Source organism: Cryptomeria japonica, chromosome 3, assembly GCF_030272615.1.
Source record: "Cryptomeria japonica chromosome 3, Sugi_1.0, whole genome shotgun sequence".
In the NCBI taxonomy this organism is placed as follows: domain Eukaryota; kingdom Viridiplantae; phylum Streptophyta; class Pinopsida; order Cupressales; family Cupressaceae; genus Cryptomeria; species Cryptomeria japonica.
The window spans coordinates 51,425,414-51,440,400 of record NC_081407.1 but is presented as its reverse complement, the minus strand read 5'-3'; the positions used below and the strand labels follow the sequence as shown (position 1 = coordinate 51,440,400).

General features: G+C 35.4%; 1 protein-coding gene across 1 annotated transcript in view; it reads left to right on the top strand.

Annotated features, from left to right (window-relative positions):
* Window positions 1-14,987, top strand: part of LOC131032951 (MADS-box transcription factor 23-like) — a 114,527-nt gene that overhangs the window by 15,374 nt on the left and 84,166 nt on the right. The window contains exons 3-4 of the mRNA XM_059218051.1: window positions 14,100-14,161; window positions 14,267-14,366. Of these exons, the coding sequence (XP_059074034.1) occupies window positions 14,100-14,161; window positions 14,267-14,366 (162 nt within the window). The remainder of the gene's footprint in view (window positions 1-14,099; window positions 14,162-14,266; window positions 14,367-14,987) is intronic.

Below are 14,987 nucleotides of genomic sequence, written 5' to 3'. Positions count from 1 at the left end.
GATGTAAAATCTGCATTCCTAAATGGTATACTTGAAGAGGAGGTATATATAGAGCAACCAGATGGGTTTCTCCCTATCTGAAGACAGTGATATGGTGTGCAGGCTACATAAAGCCTGATATGGTCTAAAGCAAGCACCTAGGGCATGGTATGAGCACCTACATTCCCATCTTGTGAAGATTGGATTTGAGAGAACAAGTGAAGATAGCAATATCTACTTGAAGTCCAAAGGAGATCAGATCCTGATCTGTGAGGTTTTTGTTGATGGCATTATCTTTGGAGGAGATGATAAGATGAGTCATGAGTTTGCTGATGAGATGAAGAAAGAGTTTGAGATGTCACTCATAGGGGAGATTAAGTTCTTCATTGGACTGCAGATCTAGCAGGTGAAAGATGAAATCTTTATCACTCAGTCGAAATATGTCAAAGAGGTGTTGAAGACTTTTGGCATGGAAGATAGCAAACTAGTTGGTACACCGATGGTGACCGGTTGCAAATTGACAAAAGAAGATGATTCCGCGCTCGTTGATGAGAAGGAATACTGATCAATGATTGGTAAGTTGCATTATGTAGTGCATAGCAGACCGAATATTGCACATGTAGTTGGCATTACTGCAAGGTTCCAGAAAAGTCCAAGAGATTCCCACTTGATTGCAGTCGAGCAGATTTTTAGGTATCTGAAGGGAACGGTTGACTATGGATTGTGGTACCCATACAACAATGATTTCAATCTGAAAATGTTCACAGATGCTGATTGGGCAGGTAATGTGGATGACCGGAAAAGCACAACCGGTGGTGCATTTTTCTCGGTGGTAGACTAGTCTCATGGATGAGTAAAAAGCAGAGTTGTATCTCTCAGTCTGCAACGGAAGCGGAGTATGTTGCAGCTTTCATGAACTGCACTCAGACAATTTGGATGAAGCATGTACTAGAAGGCTTCAAGATCCCTGTATCTGAACCGGTAAGTATATTCTGTGATAACACAAGTGCTATCAATATTTCAAAGAATCCGGTTTTACATTCTAGAACCAAGCATTTTGAGCTTAAGTATCATTTCTTGAGGGAAAAGGTTCAGAATAAAGAGATTGCATTGGAACATGTTTCTAGTAAGGAGCAGTTAGCAGACATATTCACCAAGCCTCTATTAAAAACTACATTTGTGCATTTAAGAGGTGAATTGGGGGTACTGCCCCTTTAGGAGGTGAACGAAAAGTATTAGTTCCACATCAGTCAGGTATTACATAGTCAAATTTTTGTTGATTGATGTGTTGAAGGATGCTACTCCTCAGGGGGAGCAGCATAATGGAACAGAGATGCTTGTGCCTCCACTTTGGCATTGTTGTCAAAGGGGGAGAAGGAGTGAAGTGGAAAAGATATCTGTAGCAAATGGGGGAGAAGATGTGAAGCGGAGAAGATATCTTTGTATATTGCCATCAATGCCAAAGGGGGAGATTGTTGGCATTATGTGAACTGGTATGAAGACATAGTGATATTGTATGTTGTCATTGATGTCAATATGTGACATGATGTGAACCGGCACATGTGATAAGTGAAAAGAAAGTGGAACCGGCATATGTATGAACTGGTTTATATGCCAAAAGTGAAGCGGCATATTTGTTCAAGATGAACCAACATGTAGTTATGGGAACTGGCACATGGAAGCATTGTGTGACTACCGGTTGGTAGGTAGTTTCCACTTCAGAATTTCCGGTTGGAGTACCTCAAGCCTGTGTGACTCAATCGGTGATCTTTGTGTGATGAGTTAGCAGTATAATGGAGAACAGATCGTGTTTCCACGTAAGCTTTGTGTGCGTGAAGGATCTTGCATGAAGAAGACTATTGCTATCTACCTCGGGAATGTGGGAAGTCTGTCAAACGGTGATAACGCATGATGGGTTATCAGCGGCCATGAAATCGGTGGATGATGGACAATGGAGAATGTCTAGAGATCGATTCAAGATTGTTGCATTTAATGCAGTATGATTCAACGGTCAGGATTGAACCGCTTGAATTGCTTAACCTAACAGGTTTAGGGTTTAGGGTTTTTGCTACCGACCTGTCTGTTTCCTATAAGGTCAATGTTGTGTTTCTTTCTAAGGTTGTTGGCAAAAGTTGTGTGTATCCAAGGGAAGTGATACGTGATACTTGCCAGACCAAAAAAAAGAAGAGATACCTGCAAAGTGAATGTGCAGAAGGAGAAGAGGAGCCAAAACGGATCTGCATTAGCATTGAGTGTTGTTACCAAATCATTGTAATTCCTGTTGATCTTTAACCATTTCAACAGTTGTGAAATCCTTTAACATGGTAGCCTTAATTGGGCTTGATGCAAAAATCCCTTAACAGGGTAGTCTTAACCGGCTTGATTCAAATCTCTTAACAGGGTAACTCGAGGTTAATGAGTTCTGAGAAGCTATAGAGCTTTGGAGATCCTTTAGCTATTGAGTTCTTGAAATCCTCTAACAAGGTAACCCTAACTAGGTTTAACCCTTAACTGGGTATTATAGCCATTCCTTAACCAGGTGATCCCTAATAGGATCGGTTCCTAGCAGAACCTATTGTAATGTCTTTAACCGGACAAGGCTCCTAACAGAGCAGATTTCAAAAGAGTTCAAAAGCAACTTGTGGGTATTTATCCCCACCATGGTTTTTCCCAGTTGGGTTTCCACGTGAAAATATGTGTGTCATGTGTAGTGCTTTTATGTTGTGGTGCATTGTTATTACTTGTTGAGCATATGATGGCTCTTGACAATATGATGGTTCTATGTTTTATGCCTGTCTATAAAACATATTGAACTTACTGTTTTGAAGTTATGATTTTAGTTTACCTGTTCATGCATGAGAGTGAAATGGTACTATAGTATTGAGCTAAGAGGAAAGCTTAGTGAGTGACCGGTTTATGACTGTTTGAGCTGTACTGGATGTTACTGGTTGCACTTTGTTTTAACCAGTATCCTTGTTTGTCAGTCATTTGGAGTATTTGCTGTCAAACCGGTTTTGGACTGTATTTGTGTTGGTACTGATTCAGCCCCCCCTCTCGATACCGGTTTGGTACTAGTGGTTCATCATTGAGTTATCAAGAGGAGATAATCTATGAATTGGGGGTGTCGAGTAACTATCCTTATCAATATGGCTTAATCATAGGAGAGTTTGGAAATGTTAAAGATCCTCACATTTGAAACTTGCAGATAATGAGAGTACTTGAGGAGAGCATAGAGTGCTTTAAATAGTGATTTAGCCTTGTAGAGGATAGACTGAGCAATTTAATTTCCATGTCGGAGATGTTGGAGATTGTTGTTAGCATGAGCTTGTATGGTTGTCATTGATCTCAAACTTGGTTATTTGGATGCATATTGGTCTGGATTTTCTTTGTCAGACCTTTGTTATCTGGATGGATGTTGGTCTAGATACTCTTTTGATGTTGGTTGTGTCATCCGATATTCAAGGTGGTTCAGAATACTTTTGGTGCCCTCCGGATATGTTGTTAATTGCATTGCGATTTAGTGGATCATGTTCTTTTGGTTTGGATGTGTTTAAAGATGCATCGAGACGTTTATTTGGGTCTCGCTTTGGTTTGTAGAGATCTGCGTGGAGTATTTTGCATTGGAAGTGGTTATGTGGTTGACAAGTTGATTATATCTACACGTTATGCTTGGTAACGTATTTTGGAACATATGTTAGCTTGTGTAGATTGTCAGATCATTCATTGAATGATATTTTATGAAATGTTTTGGTTCCCTCTTCCTCTTGGAATTGACCAATCTAAGTATTTTAGGTCTGGGTGGCTTATTCTGTGTAAAATTACTTGTTCTATTTTAGCCGACCTTTGATTAAGATCTTAATCTTGTATCTCATATATAAGGTGTGCAAATGGATAAATTGAGTATGGATGAGAAGTGAATTATATAAGAAGTGTATGCAAATGATTTCCAATCAGATTTAAGTTTGCGGTGATGCGAAAGTTAGTTTGACAAGAGCTTTGAAGTTGATATATTCTGCAAGATAGTGTGTTGTTATAGTGGAGATCATTACACATGTTTGGCATGTTATTGGTCACTTGATTATTGTTCATGGATAATTTCATGATTAGGAGAATCCTTCTCAATTTTATTCAGATATTTCTTTCGTTGCTAATTGACAGTGAGTCCTTCGACAACAGTTTATATCTTGTCCCGAAGAAGTGTTCTTCAAATGTACAAGTCTTTTTATATCTTGCCTAAGCCAGTGTGTCTTCGTTCTATAAATCCGTCAGGTGTTGGTGCTTCTTGGCTGCAAACCTAAAATTTTGTAAACATTGTTATTCTTATTATGAGTTAGATTCTCACCATAGTTTTTTCCTGTTTGGTTTTTTCATGTAAATCTAGTGTTCATGTGTTTGTGTTTCTGCTTGATGTGCTGTTATTAAATAAGTTGAGCAATAATAATTTTTGAAGTTCCAGATTTATTCACCCCCTCGTAGTCCTGTTGGGCATTCAACAATTGGTATCAGAGCGAGGTTGCTATTTAGAAAGCTTAACTGCTTGAGGTAGAGCTAGAAGTGGCACAAGAACTTCATGTTAAAGCTTCGATGTTTGATGGAACAAACTTTAATTAATGGAAGGAAAGTATGGAATCTTATTTAGAAGCATTGCAAAATGGAATCTAGGAGATTATCCAGAATAGCTATCAATGATCTTTGAATGGACCATCAACTCCGAATGAGATCAAGTCTTAGGAGACAAATGCAAAAGATAGAACAATTCTGATCAGTTGTCGCAGTGATGAAGTATTTGGTAAAGTTAAAGGAATGAAAGAAGCTAAGGAAATTTGGAACAAGTTATGTTATGCATATGAACGTGATCTGAAGACTCATCAAGCAAGACTCTTGAACCTAAAGCATAAATTTGAAGGTTTTCAGAATGGTTGATGATGAAAGTGTTAAAGTTACATACATAGAGTGAATAATACAACATAAGCTATCCGAGCTATTGCAGGAATGCTTGAAGAAAGTGATGTTATAGGAAAATCTTGTTTACATTGACAAAACTCTACAAACTGTAGGAGTGTGCAATTGAAGAATGTCATGATTTGAACAACTACACGATTGATCAGCTTATTGGTACATTATTTGCCTATGAGATCGGCGAAATAGAAGATATAAAATCCTGTCAAAGACAAACTACATTCATTGTTTCAAGGATATCAAGAGATTAACCAAAACCTAGTGATAACTTGGTTGAGATTGAAGCAAACTTTATAAGAAGATTCAAGCGAGGAATTAGAAAGTATTAAGAGAAGTTTCCCTTGAAATGTTTTAATTATGGAAGAATTGGTTATTATGCTTCTAAATATATATATAAAGAAGATTATAGAAAGTTTGAGAATGATGAAAAGAAAATTAAATATAGAAGAAATGACTTTAAGAGAAGAACAGATGATAGAGATAAAGGGAAAATGAGTTTATGTTATGTGGAGGCACATTCATCTGAAGAAGAAGGTGTTGAAGACTCAAATGAAGAATCCTTATTTCTAGCAATAAAGGAGAAGTATGAGGAAATAACCAAAAGACTAGAAGAGAAGATTGCATAACATGTTAAATTTGAACCTAGATCATGGATCAATGATTCTGGATGCTCAAATCACATGACTGGAGACAAAGACAAGTTTATCACTCTGAAGAAACTGTATGATGGTGGATCTATAAAATTTGTAGGAGAGGAAGTTGGACCGATATGTGGAATAGGATAGCATCTCGATTGATGGTAAGCATAAAACTGATGGTGTTTATCATGTAGAAGGATTGAGACATAGTATGTTGAGTGTTAGTAAGATGTGCAATAGAGGTTATGAAATTGTGATTACAAAAATTGGATGTATGATTAGGAAAGGTAGAATAGGAAAGTTAGTAGCAGAAGGAATTGGGATAAGTGGAAATGTTTACTACATAAAGGAAAAGGGGAAACAAATGTCATCTGAGTTAGAGTAATGAATGTTGGTTATTGCATAAGAGGATGAGACATGTTATCTTTGATAGCATGATAAAAATCAATAACTATAAACCAATAAGAGATTTACCAAGGATCATCAAGCCTATTGACACTGTGTGCACAAAATGTTTGTTAGGAAAGGAAACAAGGAGAAGTTTCAAGAAAAGGGAGTATTCTATATCACATCCATTGAGGTAATTCACAGACTTATGTGGTCCTACAAGGACATGTGAAGTCAGTGGTGAAAGATATTTTATGTTACTGATGATTATTCAAGAATGACCTGGATTACATTTTTGAAGGAAAAATCTTAAGATTTTGAAAGATTTAAAGTTTTCAAGTCAATGATAGAGAATCGGGTTGATGTTAGAATCAAATGTTTGAGATCTGATAGAGGTGGAGAATTTGCTTCAAATGAATTTGACAATTTCTGTGAGAAATATGACATTAGGAGACATCTTTCTGTTGGCAATTGACACTCATCCGATAAGGTGAATAACATTTAGGGTTGCCATTGATGGCAACTCATCTTCAGGTGTTGATATTTCTCATCCGGATTCATTGTCTTATCATTTTGAATAGATTGGGCCAATCGGTATACACACACTTTGCTTATTCTTGTTAACTAGTTAGTCTTGGTACTGGTAACGTATATTTGGGATCTGGTTAAGTATAAGACCCGGTTAAGGTATTTTGGGACCTCGATAAAATTACTTGTGGAATTTATGGTAGCGTGAAGGTCGACATTAATTGTGATCATCGGGATAATGCATGTCATGCTTCGTGATCCGTCAGCCGACAGGTATATTTTCTTCATTGAGGCCAACATGCCTTAAAAGATCAATATCAAAAACTCACTCGGGAGAATACTACCTTGAAGAATGAAATGCAAGCCCTAACCATGAGAATGTGCAAGGACATTGAAGACAGAAAGAAGAATGAAGAAAACCTAGCTCAAGCATTGAAGAACAGATCTGAGGAATGCAATAGACTGACACTTGAGAATGACATGTTGAAACTTGAGTTGATTCAGTCTCGGAATAATGAATAGGAACTTGAGAGACAGATCATAATCATGAGAGATGATTTGACCATTGCAAATGAGTACAAGGACAAGTTCAAAGCTAGCTCTGAAAGACTTGATGAACTATTGAAGAGACAAAGAGATGCTAATGACAAGAGAGGTCTTGGATATGATGTAGGAGAAAGTTTTGGTACTGCACAACAAGATCAATCATCTGGTCAGAGGCAGAATCATGCATCAACCAGAACCAGAAATTATCGGTAAGACAACCTAATGCTCACAAATTCAACGGTACATGCTTTGTTTGCAATAAATATGGTCATATAGCAAGTCAGTGCAGAAATAGGAATAAATAAAACAATGCATCATCCATTGGTCTTGGAAATGTCAGATGTCATGCATGTAGTAGATTTGGACATATGGCTAACCAATGCAAATCAAAAGGAAATCAAGGAAATCAAGGGTACAACAAAGAAATTCAGAAGAACAATATTGTCTGTTATGCATGCAACAAGATTGGACATATTGCTAAGTATTGCAGAAGCAAGAATCCATCGGTAGTTGATGGAAATGCAGATGAGAAGGGAAAAACCACGGTGGGGCTGATACCCACAATATCTATATACTTTATCAAGGTATACAAATATTACATAAAGGGGATTGCACATATAATCAGGCTCACCGCCTAGAGCTCACTGCTCAACAAAAGTCTCACTGACTTACAAAACATTACACAATGATTTTGTTAGTGTAGGTTTTTTTATTTTCCTTATGTTAGGGGGTATTTATATTTCCTACACATATATTATTAAGCTTGCTTAGGTTATTAGGTGTGGTTAATATGAGGACACGTGGCGGAATACATTAGCTACATGTGTAACTCTCCACCTCACATGGGTAGTTGAGTTACACACCCTCTTTTGGCTTGTTGTGCCACCTCTCATAACCACTATTTTGTCATTTCCTAAGTGGGTTATGGGGTAGTTGGGTTTCTCACCCTCTTTTGGCCTTATGTGCCACCTCTTATAACTCTTTTTTTGTTTTCATGTAAGGAGGTTATGCCACATATTTTGACATTTACCAAGTAGGTAAAAACCTCCCACCTTTTATGGGGTAGTAGGTAAAACCTCCCACTTTTTATGGAGGTGGGAGTTAATGCACCTCTTGGTTGTATATGTTATTATTTTTCTATATAATAAGCAATATACTCTCACCTTCACTAGTGAAGTGATAGCTCGGTGAGAGTCTTCTCTAAATTCTCTTCTTTATCTCTATTTTTCTCTCATATCAGATTTATCTTCATTCAGCTATTTTGATCTTCGATCATCCGTTGCTTGGAGTTGCATGTGATCTATGACCGACATCAGATCCTGGCTCAATTCTTGCTTCTCACAGAATTTAACAGATTTCATACATAAATAAACTTATAGGATGCATTTGACCATGCTGGATAAGTTCCAGTTTAAGCTCTGTCAGCCTCTTTTGAACCGGTTTACTGATACCCTATTCTTCTCTGTTCTGTACTACCGGTTAGGATTGTGCACTTGAAACTGCGCACAAAAGCTTCCACTTGCTGACCAAATTGCATACCATCAATATTTGACTAATTCGCATTCAAAAAATCGCATAACTATTCACATGAAATCCATCGCTAAAACGATCTCCCTTAAACACCCCTTTATCTTTTCACCATGTCAGCCTCAATGAAGAAAATAAACCTGTTGGCTGCCGGATCACGAAGCATGATATGCATTATCCCGATGATCATAATTAATGTCGGCCTTCACACTACCATAAATTCTACAAGTGATTTTATCGAGGTCCCAAAATACCTCAACCGGGTCCCAAATATACGTTATTGATACCAAGACTAACCGGTTAACAAGAATAGAGCAAAGTGTGTATACCGGTTGGCCCAATCTATGCAAAATGATAAGACAAAGAATCTGGATGAGAAATACCAACACCTGAAGATGAGTTACCATCAATGATAACCCTAAATGTAATTCACCTTACCGGATGAGTGTCAATTGCCAGTAATCTCCCCCTTTGGCATTGATGGCAACACTTATGTGAAAAATGATATCATCTCTGAATCTACTCCCCCTTACCTGCACATCCATGTAGTTATATACATCTAGTGTACTCCCCCTATGATATACATCCATTTTTTACTATACTGGTCCCCCTTTGACATCAATGACAAAGTGGGTATCCACCAAAAATGTTGTACAAATATATACATACCGGTTCCTATACAAACTTCAAAATGTCAGCATATAAAGTCTTCAAAACTGAGAAGTATGTGTCCCAACCCTACTTGAGAGAATCAAGAATGCAGGCGAATCCATTCAAGAGACTGGCATAATATTCAATTGCCTCAGATTCTGTGGGATCCTCCTACAGCATGTTAGATATACACTCTATCTTGTAAAATAGCAGGTTATCTAGTTGGGGATCAATAAAATTCTGGAGCTCTATTGCTCGCCTTATTTTTCTATCCCTTTCCTTTTCTAATCTCGAAATTTGATCCATAACTGCCAAAACTAGACCATCTAAAGAACTTGTCAAATTAGCTATCGGATTATAAGAATTAGAAATCTGAATCAAGTTATCTTTACAATCCAAAATTTGCTTTTCTATGGAAGCTGTGAGTTTTGAAAAATCTCGACAAGTCTTATATACCTTTCCACCTTCTGTCAATGTTGCATCAATAGATTGTAAACAAGTTTGAAGCTTAGCCTTCTCAGATGCAATCATGTGCAGAAATGTTTGCTTCCGGGCCTCAACAAATTTATTCTTAGCCTCAGTTATTGAAATCTTAACCAAAGAATCATAATGCTTAGGAATAAAATCAATAATCTCTTACAATTTAGCGGATGAGCTTGCGCTCTCCTTTGCTTGGAATTTTTGTACAAGCCGGTTCAAAACTTCAAAAGTGTTCTGAATTAATTCTCTATCCTTAGAGTCCTCCTGAGCCAATTCTTATGTTGCCTGTGCCTGGAGTGCTGCAGTGGCCAAATTTTTCTCTGTCGGAGACATCATATGATAAGACTTGTCAAAACTGATAGAAAATTGTGGCATTTTCCCTTTGGCTAAGGATGATGTGTCAATTGCCAATCTGGAAGGGAAGTCTCTCACTGTCTGTTTGCGTGTGTCAGCCGGTGACTTACCCTCTGTATCCTCTACCTCCTGTATACTGGTTGCTTCGCCACTTGGTGCCTCACTCACTTTTGGTGTATCGTCTGGAACCTTATCCTCTGAATCTTTATCCTTTACAATATCTGCCTCTACATCCTGTATTTTTTCTGTCGGGGGATTCTGAGTATCCTTGGTTTCAAAATTGGACTCACTAGCTAGTTGAGTAGTAACCGGTGGAGTGCTAACCTGTGAATCAGTATTTACATTCTGCTCATTTGTTTTTGTCGGTTCCTTATCTTGTGACTGTACAAAACTGGGACTCAACTCATATCCAAGACATAAAGAATTCTGACCCATATATCTATAGTCTCCTTTCGGATCTCTTCAAAAGTTTCTAACATTAAGTTATTAATCCAGTGTTTAGGATTGAATTCAGTTGAACCTGTCTTATTGATTAAATCTGCAATCTTTGGTGGAGTTATTGATGGACATAGATTGACCAATTCCGTTTCCTTTATTTGCCGGTCCAAAGTTTGTGCATGTAATTTTTTGACCTCTAACTTATCATACAATTCCTTGGGCAAAATTTTCTCTAACTCAATCAACGTCCTAGTAAAAGCATCAAGATATAAAAAAATTGCCTCCTTAACTACTTCTTGTTCTTATCATTAAAATCATCATAAAATACAAAAATATCATCCAAATTACCATCAGTAATGATCTGATCAATAATTCTTGAACATCTATTTTCTTCTTACCGTTTCTTCTCTTTGTTTCCAGTTTAGATGGCTCATCTACCTTAGGCTTCCGCTTATGTACAATTGTGATTTTGGGAGTCTTCTGGGGAGGCTCCTTCTCAGGTTGTTTCTTTTGTTCTTCCTTCTTTTCTCTCACAACCCTAGCAAAAACACCTTTCTTTTTTGGAGCTTGTTTGATCTCTTCATTAGAGTCAGTCTCATCTGAAGATATAGTCATGTATTTCCTAGCGGCTTTCTGCTTCCTCTTCACTGATTCCTTCGGCTTGTGGCTAACAGGCGCACCGGATGGTGTTTCTGGTTGTTTTGATGACAGTAGAAACCGGGACCACATTAAGAGTGGGTTGAGCTGCCTTCTTTGCTTCTCTCTCCTCCCTCTTTTGTTTCATCTCTTCCTTTCTCTGGGCTTCAAGGATTTTAACTTTTTCTTCAATTTCAGCCCTGTCATTACCCTCACTAATTAGTGTCTCAGCTGCAACCATTGTCATCTTCTTTCTTATGGCGGATGCAACTTGTTCTTGATGAACCTTTAAACCTTTTTCTTGAGTTGTGCCAATTTTTTCTTCTTTCTCATCAACTGGAGCTTTCAATAAATGCTGTGCATAAGCATCCATTGTGACCTCATCCACTTCATAAGTATCAGAGTTATGGTGTTGCTTCTTTATGTGTTGTTTGGTTTATGCACTTTAATTTTATTTTCTGTTAACTGGTTCATAAGCAATAAGTTCAGAAATTCATTTACCGGCACAACACTGGTTCACCTCCCCTTCTCAGTGTTCTTGGATTCCAACACTTTCTACTCTAAGAACCCATCAATAGAATGGTGTGATTGAAAGGCAGAATAGAACTGTTATTGAGATGGTTAGAACTATGATGAAAAATGCTAACTTAGTTAATATTTATTGGAAAGAAGTTGTGCATATTGCTGTTTACATTTTCACAAGGTTCAGATAAGGATAAATCATACAAAGAGATGAGAATGACCTCATAAAGTTTGATACCAGAATTGATGAAAGAATATTTTTGGGATATGCTACAAACAACAAATCTTATTGGTGTTATAATAAAAGATTGAACAAGATAGTAGAGAGTACACATATGAAAGTATGCGATGCATGGGAATAGACTGCCTTAGAACCTGTTGAAGGGACTGAACTTGAGATCATATCTATTGCTGTAGAAGAAAAGACAACTCCGAAAGAAAGCAATGAAGAGAAACTAGATGAAGTCAAAGAAGAGAACAGAGAAGAAGTGAAAAAAATAATTAAGAGCCCGAAATATGTGTAGAGAAATCATTCCGAAGATCAAATAATTGGAGACAAAAATAAAGGAGTCTAGACAAGAAGAAGTGTTACAAAGGTAAACGAGAAAACTAATTTCTATTTTCTTTCACTTATTGAACCTAAATCATATGAAGAAGCAAGAAAATAAGAAAGGCGAGTCAAAGGTATGGAAGAAGTGAATCAAATATATAAGAATTAGACTTGTGAGCTGGTATGTAGATTGGTAGATAAGAATGTGATAGGAACAAAGTCGATGTTTCAGAGGGTGAAAGTACAACTCCGTGTGACGTTTCAGGCCAACTTATTAGCACAAGTGAATTTAAATATTTCTTACTAAAAAAATAATTTTAGTCAAACATATGGTCTAATATAGATTCATTATAGCTAAGTTATATATAGGCCAGAACTTTCCTAATTGGAAGTGTCTACTAAATGTATATTTAATATCACTTTGGGTCTAATTACCAAAAAATAATATTTCTTTTGAAAAACTAGATGTTTCAACAACTCCTGTTATAAATAATTCTTTTTTTGAAATGTAAAAATACCCTTTTATAGATCTACATGTGAATATTCCAAAATATACATCTTTAACTATTTTAATTATTTTTATATTTTATTTTTATTGAAAGTAGGTCATCGACACCAAAATATAAGATTGATTATCTTGTCAAGAAAAAATACTAAAATTTATTTAAATTTTTAAAAAAAAATATGATGCACTTGAAAAAAGAATCTATGTCAATATGATATAATTATTTTCTAATTTGGATAAATAATGAAGAAAAAAGGTGGCGCCAAATAGAAAGAGTTATATTTTAGTACACAACTTTTCAAATTTATTGAAAAATAGTAAAAAATATATCCATGCACTTAAGCTTCAAGTTTTCAATATGCATAAAAAATTGAAGGAAAAAAGGTAAAATTAATCCTTCTAAAGATGTAACTTTTCCCATTATTCTTTACACCCACCAAGACATTTGAAAGCTTGACTCTTCCCTTTCCCCAAGTGAATGCCAAGGAGGGGAATTTTGCCATTTTACCTTAGAAATAATAGAAATATATGTTCACTCATAAAAATTACATTTTCCTTTAGATATATGCCACTAATATTAAATTATTTCAACTCCTTGTGTCCCTTTGGATGCTTTCCAAGGTATGTGGAGACTTATAGAAACTTGCAACTATTTTTATTCACCTATCCTTAACTAAAAATTAAAATAACAATAATTTTTGGAGATGTAGGATTGCCCTTCACCCTTGGATCCTCCTGCATCAAAATGACACATCAAAAATTGATATTGAAATCAATAAAAATAATTTGTGACTACGTCTTCTTCTCTATAATTATCTAAGTGGTGATCAATAGTTATTATAGCTGATTGTGTATGTATTTTATAGAAGATAATATAAATCCTAATTCACTATGCATAAGAATTTTCATGTAGAAAACTTTTTGTTGAATCATAATTGAGAAATAATAACATGGGTTTTCTTTTAGACACTTTTTTTTGGGTAAATATTTTTTATCTGAAAATATGAATTAATGAAGGCATAAATGGGGGAGCATATATCAGAAATAACACCCCAATGGGGTTTGATCCTTAATGGCAAGATCAACAACACTACATTTAAATCATCATATCATGTCAATACCAAAATTTTACTTTCAAAAATATTGAAAGGTCTAAATAGTGGTAATTTACTAAGTTGTTATATGTCAATACCGTTTTTCTTAAATTAACATAACTTGTGAGTTTTTAAACAAATCATTCAATCAAAAAATAAAAAAAATATTAATATAATAATGTGAATTCTATTCTCAAAAAATATTTATATATGCTTTAAATCTCTTATACACATTCTATAAATTTATATAGAGTCTGTTAAATAGTAATTAACAATCTATCGACTAATATCCTATCCTCTAATAGACATTGCATTTGGAATTGGAGAACTTACGAAAAGAGACAACACATTCAGAAAAAGTGTGCAAGTAAGGACTTTGAATCATATGATGAAATTTTAATATTTATTTATAGATTATAAAATTCAAGAAATAACTAGTCCAAGTATAAAACATCTAACTCTTCTGACGCAGACATATGATTGGTGAAGACCTAGATGTACTAAAATTCAAAGAACTACAAAAACTCGAAAAGAAAATTAGTTTGGGTGCTAGAAAGATACGCTTAAGAAAGGTAACTTGTATTCTCTTTTTAATATAGTTTAAAATTTCATATGTTTTCTTGATTATGGTTTAAACTTGATATTTATTAGTATTAACATAATATTTACTAATCTTAAAATTAGATAACATTAAAGTAGTATGTTAAGCATTTTTTTTAATTTTTTTTTTTCAAAAAGATATTTAAAAAGTAGAATAAATTTATAATATTTTAAATTAATTTTAATTAAAGTTAGATTGTTTAATGAATGAAAATATTGCAGGGTGAAATTTCATTAGAAAATGTTGAGTATCTAAAAATTTCTTTACTCGATATTTTTATTTTTATCTTTTTAGCTTGTTTGTGTTGAATACTACGAGAAGCAGAGAGGGGGTCAAATTAAAGTGATTCTAACTTCATCATTGATTCATATTAATGAGCTGAAAGTAAATAGTGATAACTTTATAATAAACAAGGCTTCCTGCCAAAAAGAGCTTATTGCTTCGGACTTGCATGTTGAGACACACAACCTCAGGCAAGATACAAAAAGAGACTCGCTCAGCTGAAGATCACTTCTCCAAGGCAATATACAAAACTGGTCTCATAAAGTAGTAAGAATAATAAATGAAATGTATACAAAAAGTATCTATTAAA